Source organism: Grus americana, chromosome 10, assembly GCF_028858705.1.
Source record: "Grus americana isolate bGruAme1 chromosome 10, bGruAme1.mat, whole genome shotgun sequence".
In the NCBI taxonomy this organism is placed as follows: Eukaryota; Metazoa; Chordata; class Aves; order Gruiformes; family Gruidae; genus Grus; species Grus americana.
Window position 1 is genome coordinate 15,781,833 of NC_072861.1, and position 10,130 is coordinate 15,791,962.

The 10,130-nt window shown below is 57.2% G+C and overlaps 1 protein-coding gene across 2 annotated transcripts; it reads right to left on the bottom strand.

The window, feature by feature from the left end:
- Positions 1-6,135: 6,135 nt before the first annotated feature.
- On the bottom strand, positions 6,136-9,034 carry AEN (apoptosis enhancing nuclease). Of its 2 annotated transcripts, none has more exons than XM_054836803.1 (4): positions 8,929-9,034; positions 7,869-8,524; positions 7,372-7,572; positions 6,136-6,989 (listed from the first exon to the last, which is right to left on the bottom strand). In XM_054836803.1, exons 1-4 carry the CDS (start codon positions 9,032-9,034, stop codon positions 6,786-6,788), a joined length of 1,167 nt encoding a protein of 388 aa, XP_054692778.1. In that variant the 3' UTR covers positions 6,136-6,785. The 2 variants fall into 2 exon arrangements, with proteins under 2 accessions (XP_054692778.1, XP_054692777.1); XM_054836802.1 differs by having other exon boundaries at positions 7,869-8,527.
- Positions 9,035-10,130: the final 1,096 nt, after the last annotated feature.

A 10,130-nucleotide genomic window follows, 5' to 3' on the forward strand; every position in this document is an offset into this window, starting at 1 on the left:
AATATCCTCCTAGTAACACTGATGTGGCTTAGCTTGTCTTCCTCCTTTTTCTCCCCTGCGCCGGAGCTGCAGAACTACGGTGCATGGTTTTTTGGTGACAGCTGTGGATTGTTAGTTGCTATTTTATTCAAATGCGGGAATTGCCTCTTTGCCCATCCCACCTTCTCTCCCCATTTTGATGAGGTAAACCACCTTCACAGCGGCAGAAATGTAAAATACTGAGGGATTCAGATAGACCCAGGATATGGGAGAGACCAGTGCTTGCTGCGCGTTACTGGACCCACACCCCGAAGCCCCAAAATGTGCAGAGATTTAATTGCGCGATGGAAGCGGCTTTCACTCTCCTCTTGCGCTTGTGACCCGCTTAAAACACAGCCGGGGAGCCCGGGGCAGAGCCGGGTCCGTCCCATCCCCAGCCTGGGAGGGGACACCTCCCAAACCAGCAGCCCGAGGGCACCATCTAGTGAACAGCCGGGACTGCACAAACCTGGAGTGGGCAGGAACGGAGTGAAAACCGGGGGGGACGGGGACTCCCAGGGGGTCAGCCCAGGGGATTGGAGAGTCACGCTTTGTGCTTTCCCCTCGCTCCAGCTACTCTTCCATTTTCCCCATCAGGTTCCCCCCGAGAAGAGCCTTTGCCATGCTTCAGCCAGCGCGGTAGAGATGTTGGCCTGGGGCAGAATACCGCACTTGCAGCTCTGCCCTGCTCAGGTGGCATTGGAAAGATGACAATATTTTGTTTTCTTACCTGGAGAAAAAAAAAAAAACAAACCAACAAACCCCAAACCCAAACCAAACAAGAAACAGTTATTTCTAATACTTTGCGATGGGCCCCGGGTGTGCAGGAGCAGCGCGGTGCAGGTAGCTCTGCTGTGGGGCAGGGCTGAGCTGGAGGCAGAGGCTGTGCCTTCACCTGAGCTGAAACCTCCCTTTTGAACTAGAAAATTTAAAAACTACCATAGGTGCTCTAAAATCTCCCCACTATCCCCAGCGTGAGCTGGTAGTGGAAAAGCAGGTTTGGTGCAAAGGACAAGTTTGGTGCAGAGCTTAAAGCTCCCTGAGATGATGCAGCAACTGGGGACAGAGGAATCACTATGCCACGCTGCTGCTGCTCCCGGTGCTGGGTGAGCTGAGCTGGGTCCTCTCGCCCCATTGCCTTACCTGGAATTGCACACATTGCCAGGAGAGAGCTGATCTGCATCTTGCTGTTCCCTGAGGAAGAGGTGATTCTGCAGCCCCAAAGCAACGCTGTGCCTCGATGTCCTCTGCCATGGTCCCCAGCTCCCAGCCTGCCTCCTGCAACGTGTCCCTGAGCCCACTGACCCCAGGGCTAGCCCTTGGTGTCCCCCCAGCCATAAGCTCAGCAGTTGTTTTGCGAGCTGGCTTGCAGGGAGGCTATTGTTAAGGCATGAGCTTACGCTCACGCGTCGGACCCTGCTGTCCTCAGAGCCCTTGTCCCTGGGCAGGGGACGGGAGAGCCTGGGGCAGGGACAAGGGAAGGTGACATCTCCAAGCATGACCACAGCAGTGACCAGCCCCTTGGCCCCTCCTGTACCCAGTGGTGTTGGGGAGCACCCCACATGCCTCTGGCACTGCACCCCATGAGCCCCTTCCTGCCCTAAAGGTGTCATCTTCAGCAGCTTATGGCCCTCACGGCCACTTGGCATCCAGCCCCCTGCTTGCCCCATGGGGTGCAGGGCTGTGGGGTCACTGCAGAGGGGGTCCCCCTGCCATGCTGGGAGTGAGCCTGGCACCCAGGCTGCCTGGACAGGGAGATGGAGCCACGGCTGAGCAGGAGGGTGGTTTCTTCCCCAGGGGCTTCCTTGGGTTGTGCCTGCATCAAACCCTTCCCATGCACCCAATGTATCCGCAGAGCAGAGACCAAGGGGTGCACGGGTGCGCAGGTCGGGCTGCCCCAGCTCGTTGGGTGCAGTCTTTGCAGCCCCCCTTAGGGCTGGCTCCCTGGGGAGGATGGGGCGCACCAGGAATTGTGCCTTTTCCTCTCATCCGCAGACAGTCACGATGCTTAAGTAAGTGGCTTGTTTTTCATTAGGGAAAGGCTGTTGCTAGGCCACCCTGGTCCCTGGCATTGGTCGGGAAGGGTTTTACAGCCAATCCGGGAGGCTGTGCTGGCGGCTTGCACACGCGCACACACGCGCACACACACATGCACATGCATACCCCTCCTGCAGCTGAAGTGCTAAGCAGCTGCCAGATGTGCCTATTCATTTCCACATCACACCTATTCACTTCTTCCGGCCAAGCAAGTTATTAAGGCTCCTGAGATTTTAATTTATAGCTGGCTGTGAGTTTTCTGCCTTCTAATTCACGCTCAGGGTGGAGAGGAGAGGGGCAACGGTGGTTGGGGTACCGATGGGGTGGGGAGCACAGGGAGGCCGGTTCCTCCCACCGCTGTGACTGGTTTGGTCTCCAGCGAGTCGCCTGAGCGAAGCCTCCGCTCTCTGCCTGAAAATGGGACGAATTGTCCCTCTGTGTACCCACAGCGAGGGGACAGAGTGTTCCAGGTTAGGGGCTTGCTCTGGGCTGTTATTAGGTACTGACATTGCTCCAGCCTGAGACATTTGGGGCTTATGTGGCACTTTAACCACCCATGCTGTGATAACCAGAGCTAGCATCAAAGCAAACCCTCCCCATGTGCTGCGGTGTGCCCTGATCCAGGGATGCTGCTCCCAGCTGTGGTCCCCATGCAAACAGCCCGGGAGAGGTGCTGGACCATGGCCAGTCGCTGGGGATGCAGGGTGGGAAGGTCAGACACATCCCTGGCATAGGGTCTCCTGCTCACAGCTGTTATTCTGCTATGGTGCTATTGCAAGTACCCTACAGGTGTCCAACACCCACCCAGCAAAAGCAGAACCCCAGGTGCACAGACAAGACATGCGAGCAGAGCCCAGGATGTGAGCAGGATGGGGGCACACATCCTCTTTTACAGCGACAAAGCGCTCGTCATGCCGGATAGGAATAGACACTGAAAATGTGCAGAAAACCATGGACAATTCGTGCGAAACTCAGTCTCTGAGTGTCCCCATGAAAATCTCTGTGTAGCAGGAGGGCAGGAAGGGAGGAGCTCAATAAAAGCAAGGGAAAGCATTGAATTGCCGTCTGCAGCTCAAGGAGAAGCTGTTGCTAGACAGAAGTAAAAGCCGTCGCCATCAGCTGCCATTGGCTCAGCCCCACTCCAATGACAGGCTTATCAGTTACCTGCTCTTGCAGCTGGCTGGAAAAACCTCATTTCACAATGTTTTCCCTCTGATAAAAAAGCCCATTGCTGGATTCATAGGTTTGGGTTAATCATTATTCAGGGTCGTTGAGACAACGACTGAGTTTTCGGCAGATTCTTCAATTATCATGAAATTTAGCATAAATGGTGAGCCAGCCCAGCTGTCCTTCGCCCGCTTAAAGATGCTCAGTCTGCCTAAAGATGCTGAGCCTCCCAGCATGAGCAGCAGCAGGCTGTTGGGTGACGAACCAGAGCGAGGGTTGGCTGCTTTCAGCCATAGCAACTCCCTGGCATGTAGCTGAATATTCACAAACACCTGTGAAAATCCTGATTACCTCTTGAAGGGATCACTGGGTGCAAACAGGACAAAAGTTGCCATTCAGATTATTCAGAGCCAACATCGCTTCGTCACAGGGAGCAAGTTGCTACCACCCCTCATCATCCATGGTGGAATTTGCTCCTCAGCAGCTCTGCCTTGAGGGGCTGGGGGGCTGCAGAGCACAACATCGAGGGTTTTCCAGCCCTTCAAATCTGATGTAAATGGGAATTGACCCCCCCAGATTTGTTTCTCAGCTTCCCCCAGAGCTGGAGATCATGGCACGGAAGCAAAGCTTACAGGACATGTGAGCACCAAAGGGCAGCCAGCCTTTGCCTGCGTTGCTGCCTTCAAATTTGCCCCTAAAGCAGGGGGGTATTTCAGCAGGGAGGTTAAATCAGCGTAGTGGTGACAGGGACGAGCTCTCAGAGGCAGCCTGGGACCTTCGCAGCATCTCATAGCACTGTGCAAGCCCGGGCTATGCTGGCAGGAGGCACGCAGGCAGCTGTGCAGGCAGGCTGGGGAGCTCTGCTATGGGCAGGCAGGGAAAAAACTGGGGGGGGTGAGAGCTTAAAGAAATCTGTGGCTTGCCTGAAGCCCAGCCCTGGCTTACTTTTGGAAGTGGGTCTCACTAAAGTGTTTGAATGGTCGAGACTTCAGAAATAGGGGTTTTTTCCCTTAATTATGCCTTCCCCTTGCCGCTGGCTGGCAGCGAGGCCGGCTGAGTCACGGGCTGATAAAGCCTCGTGGTCTTCAACCTCCTTTGGCAGCTTTCTCCAGCCTCACCCCAATACACCAGCGTCTCACATCGAGCCATCGCATGGCTTAGGGCAATGGGTGCTATGGGACAGCGGGACAGGGTGTGCTGCTGGGGACAACAAGGGGGTGTTCAAGTGGACAAACAAGCCGTGGGTGCCCCGTACAAGCTCCCCACAACCCCACATACCCGCCGGGGGGATGCAGTTATACTGGCCAGGTTATGTGGCCATGAGCAAAGCACCTCCCCGCTGTGCCCTTCCTCTGGGTCTGCTCTCCCCGGAGCAGAAGGCAGCCAGTGCAGCTTCGCCGGCTTTGGGATGCCACCATCTTCTGATGGTGCTGTCTGCTGACCCACTGAGCTCCTCTCACCTTTCCCACAGCTTTGCTTCCCTCCTGCTGCCTCAGAAAGGGTGGAAATGGCAGAGGAGGAAATGGAGGAAAAACCTGTGCCAGCTCTGTTCCTCCTGCACCCCCCTGGGTGCCCCCACGGGGTTCAGGTCCCTGCTGACGTTGCATAGCATCACACTGGGGCTCAGCTGAGCTGCACGCCAGGTTTTACAGCTCGCTGCAATCAGGAACATGCCTGGGACAAACTTCCATGAGCAGGATTTAAAGACCTACCGCAGGACCACATTTCCTACCCGGTGTGGAGGAGAGTGCGTAGACCATGAGCTCACGACGCAGCCCAGGTTAATAATGTTTCTGTTGAAAGACAGTTGTGCTCAGGCCACCCACAGGGCAGAGCTTTTTAGAGACATCTGATGTGCGTTGGAGCATTTCTGAGCTGTCCTCGGCTTCCTCTGCCGGGCAGGGAGGAGTTAAGATGGGAAGTGCAAGATGCCTCTTGTAATGGCACCGATACGTGCGTCAGGTGTGCCTGCGTCACCCGGCTCCTTGGCCACTTCCCAAGGCTGGGGCTGAGCCTTGCCTCCCTTGGCCACCAGGAAAAGCCGGGGACCTGTCTAGCCTGGCCACGGGGGACACGGACTGCATTTCAGTGCTGGCTGCTGTACCGTGCCATGGCTGGGCTCTCAAAAGCCCCCGGGGTGCTGGCAGCCCTCCAGTCCCCTCCCGTCTTCAGCCTGGGCAGTGGGACTGGGGGATCCCTGTGCTAAAGAGGTGGCCTCGGCCTTGAAGCACCCGGCAAAACAATATCGATTTTCTATAACCGTGGCTGTTCAGTTCCCCAGAGAAGTGTGCGACTCCCCGTGTCCAGCCCCAAGCCCCACTCTGGTGCTCGCACCCCCAGCTGGGGTACATCTGTGCAGCCACAGGTACCCACATACTTCATACACAAAGCAGCATCCTGTGGGCAGAGCCAGTGCAGGTGAGCGTCACCCCATCCCCACACCATCCCAGCAGCCCACCCCACAGAGATCTCACTCCCAGACCCTGGGCATAGGGACACAGTCTTGCACAGTAGGCAAATTCCAAGTTCCTCTCCTTAACACAGGCAGCTCCCAGAGCTGGGACAGCCCAGCTGCTGGAGGATGGCACAGCAGGATGCTTTCTCTTGCAACGAGGTTTCTCCGAACAGCAGGCAGCGCTGGACCACAGGGCTCTGGCTCAACCCATCCCTTGCTCCTCCTGCCTTCAGAGATATGTCCCCAGAGCAGAGGGCACCAGCCCATACCCCTGAGGAACTGATTACTCCAGCCACCATCACACCACCCAAAGCACCTTTGCTGGTTGCAGGTGGGTTTTAAGCGCTGGTACACAGCACAGGACTCAGGCAGCACATGCCCACTTCTTGCCAATCCCACCCCTGCTCTCTTCCTCCTCAAGAGCTGCCACATCAGGTCATGCAACACACACACAAGGGTTTTGCAAGAACAGTTTTTAGTTCAGAATTGGACAAATATGTGAGTAGTCTATTTAATATGAAGTACATCCTATGCTCTTGTCCAGGCTGGACATTGATTAGACCCAGACTTTCTTTTCAGGCTTCACTGTGCAAAGAAAGTGGGGAGGAAACTGGTTGTTTAACTGACCCCAGAAGGTTTGCAGCCTTTGGGCATCAGAAAGACACTTCAGTCCTCCCACAGGAAAATTTGCCACTCACCCACCATGGGGGTATCCCCTTCCCAGAAGGGATGGGATGTGCCCTGGCAGCCCCAGCCCACCACCGCAGCCATCGCACACCCACAGGGGCTCCTCCAGGCTGGCACCAGGACCCTGCTCATCCCCAAGCACCGACGGATGAACATGGCGCAGCCACAGTGCTTATTTCTGTGGGACAGCAAGAGGCTGCAGACAGCGTTTTCGGGAGATCGATGGTGTCAACGTGCCCCCACTTCTCCATCCCTGAGCAGGGCTGGGGGCATCTGACTCCCCTGCACTGCTGCCTGCAGTGGGGCTGGGTGCCGGGTAGAGCCCGTGGGGCACAGGGAAGGGGGTCAGCAGCTGCCTCCACCTTTAATGGCTGAAGGCACTTGGATGGCCTGAAACATATAGAGGCGACACTGTCCCCCATCACAGGCCACTTGCCATCAGGTCTGTGGGCCAGTACTGGTCATCCATGTACTGGCTGCTGTCTGTGGTGGGGTCTGTGACAGGGCTGGGGGGCCGGGGGGGCAGACTACGGGCCAGCTCTGTCTCCCATTGCACCTCCACCAGTCTGTACAGCTCCATGGCTGTCTGAGCATCCTCCACCGATGAGTGTCCTTTGCAGTCGACCTGAGCAAAGGAGGAAAAGCCTCGTTAGATAAAGGGGGCAGCAAAAGCCCACAGGTCATGCTGTCTGGTTGCTCAAAAGCACAGAAGCACTGGGGGGCTTGGGATTTTGGAGATGGCAAAGGCTCGATGCAGCCCAGGAGATATATGCATCTCAAGCACTTTCTGGAGGGCACAGGTCCTGTCCCTGCTTTACTGAGATGCTTAATGGGCAGCTTGGGAGGTCCTGGGCTCCCTCAGCTTGATCATAGGCAGGAACACAGGATGAACAAGGTTCATCTCCATCTCACAGGGAGCACCCATGGAGATCGGAGGACCAGGCTGATCACACAGGCTTGTAGCAAACCCAGGAACTGCTCCCCATCTGAAGGATCCTGGTGCTTACCTGGATCTTTTTCTGGAGCAGGTGCCTGGCCAAGCTCTTGAGTGAGACGTTGGCCCTGCCAGGCAGCCCTGCCCTCTGGTTCAGCACGGGGATCCGGCTGGTGTCTCGGGTCCTGTCTTTCGGGTGGAAGTACTTCAGGGCTTGGAAGTCATTGTGGATGGCGTGTCCTACCACAATCTTGTCTTTCAAGATCTTCAGGATCTGGAAGCGTCAGAAAGGGTTAGACAGGCGGTGCAGCAAAAGACACACTAATTAAGCATACAATAAATCATTTTGTGTTAAATTCAGTTTCTTCAGTTATAGTTTTTTAGATTCCCAGAATGGAGCAATAACAAGCAAACCAACCCACTGCATGGCTTTGGAGGCTCCCCATCCTGTGCTTGTGTCTCTGCCTCAAAGCAACACTGCATGGGCCACCAAATATCCTAATTTGTGGCCAGCAGGTAACACACAGCTTGCTTTTTTTTTTTTTTTTTAATTTCCCTCTTTTTCCTCACCTCCGCCTGGGCAGTCTTGAAAGGAATTGCACACTTCATGTGCTGCTTGGTGATGCCACTCCAGCGCGTCCGGTAGTCCACGATGGGGAGCTCAGGCTGGACATACTTGTCATAGATGACGTCTCCCTCGTAGTTCACCACGGAGCACCGCGCCAGCTCGCTCAGCCTGCCCTGAGGACCAGTGCCCACCATCTCACAGTCAATGGCCACGTACTTGCCTGGGCGCAGGAGTGGGGAGGACATCCTCACCCCCTTGGAGCTGCTGTTTCCCTGGGACAGCAGCACGGAGTGATGCCTGGCTATGCTGTCCGGAGAGGCGGATGGGGACAGAGATGGTGAGACAACCTGTTTGGACTTGGGGACCTTCCTGCAGCGTGACGTCATGGTGCTGCCCGCCTTGGTGAGGGTGCTGCGTGCCTCCAGCCCTGCCATGGGGGCCTGGCTGCCCAGACGTCTGCGAGGGCTCAGCAGCCCCTTCTGCTCCAGCAGCGCCCGGCGCTCCATGAACCGCTGGTGCTTGCGGCTCTTCTTCTTGCTGTAACCCTGCGGCATGCCGGGACCCTCTGGGGGCTGGGCGCAGCCCCCCGTGGTGGGGCAATGGGTGCCCTGCGGGGTGGGCAGCAGCGGAGACATCTGCCCTTTGCCAGGAGGCATCCCTGCTGGAATGGGCACAGGGGAACATGAGTGCCATGCAACCCCCATGCCCCTCTGTCAAAAGGGACCCACATACCCCACAGCAGACCTCCCCCCGTGATACACCCCCCTCCTGCGGTGTGTGCAGGCACAGGCAGTCCAGGCAGGAGCTATAGGGCAGGGGGGACACACGGACAGATTGTCACACCCTGTCCCCACGCCCTTACCCCCTCACTGCCCACCCCCCCTCACCCCAGTCTCGGTCCCAGGACCCTGCCCACCCCCTTACTGGTCCGCAGCCCCCTGCCAACCCCACCGCCCCCCCCTCGCCTGCCCCACTGCATGCCCCTAGGGCCCTCTCTGCCTTACTCCCGGGCCCAGCCACCTGCCCGCCCCATTACCCGGCCCCGGTCGCCCCCGGACCCACCGCTGCCCGGCCGCACACGCCGCGGCTCCCACGTGTCTCGCCCGGAAGCCGCCGCGCTCACATGCCCGGGCAAGTCCCGTCGTGGCCACGCCCCCTGCTTTCCCATTGGCTGTTCGAGAAGGGCGATTTGCATGCGGGGGGCGGTGCCCGGAGCCGCAGCGGGGCGGGGCGGGACTGCCGCCGCCTCGCTATAAGGTGCCTCGGTAATAGCGCGGGGAGGGCCTGTAGCTGGTGGGGACTGCTGGAGCAGCACCCCTGGTGCTTGCATCCCAGATCTGGGTGCTGCATAGGGCTACCAGCCCGTCCCACCTCTGGCCCTAGCGGGAAGGGACCCTTCTGGGTGGTGGGTTTGGGGTGGGGGTGCACAGTGGGGTACCCAGCCCCACGCCCTGGGGCTCAGCCCAGCACCAACGTCCTGCGGTTTTGCTGGGGCACAGCGCTGGCCCTGGGGGCGTTCCTTCTCCAGCCAGGGACCCTCAGGCTGCTGGCTGGGGCAGCACCGCTCCTGCGGGGTGGGTTGAGGTGCTGCAGCGTGGGGTTTGCATCCCCTGGGCTCTCCCATGGTGCTCCCCAGGGTTGTGGGGGGCAGCTCTGGCCAGGGCATGGGTGCAGATGGAATTTCAGACCAGCCTCTCGTTGCTTTGCTCTTAAGGCTCACAAAAACAACGGCCAAGGTGGTCAGAAGTAGAGAAGGGCCACAGGCAGCCCCAGCCACCAGCTTGTCCCCATGACTTTAGCTTCGCTGGAGAGGCCATTGCACCCTAGGGCAGACTGTGACTTGTTGTGGTGGGATGAGCCATACAACAACAAAATCACTAGTCTTCCAGAGGGAGCCAGGCACTGTGTTTGTCCTCGTCCTGCAGGACCACACGCTGAGCACTGAGGGGGCTTGTGGGGACACAGGACAAGTGTTTTCATGCTCTGTCATTCCCCCTTTTTGCCACCCATGAGCTGCTTCTGCCTGATCAGAAAGAAAAAATTTAGATCACCCTGCAATTTTTTTTCCTATTCTTTTTATGTTTTTCTTCTTGCTAGTAAACCTCCTCCTTAAATCTGTTGCTCTGTGGTTTGCATCTATTTCTTCCATCCCTGCTGTTCAACTAATTCCCCCTAATGAGAGTAATTCAAGTGTCCCACAACAACTTGCTAGGGAGCCCTGGCAGGTGTCTTTGTAGAAATTTATACTCTTTTCTGGTGTTTTT

Excerpts from the sequence above, each read along its gene's own strand:
- AEN (XM_054836802.1), bottom strand. The coding sequence starts at position 9,034 with ATGGGAAAGCAGGGGGCGTGGCCACGACGGGACTTGCCCGGGCATGTG. Across the intron at positions 7,573-7,868 it reads TCAAGACTGCCCAGGCGGAG|ATCCTGAAGATCTTGAAAGA; the intron begins GTGAGGAAAAAG and ends TGACGCTTCCAG. Across the intron at positions 6,990-7,371 it reads TGCTCCAGAAAAAGATCCAG|GTCGACTGCAAAGGACACTC; the intron begins GTAAGCACCAGG and ends TCCTTTGCTCAG.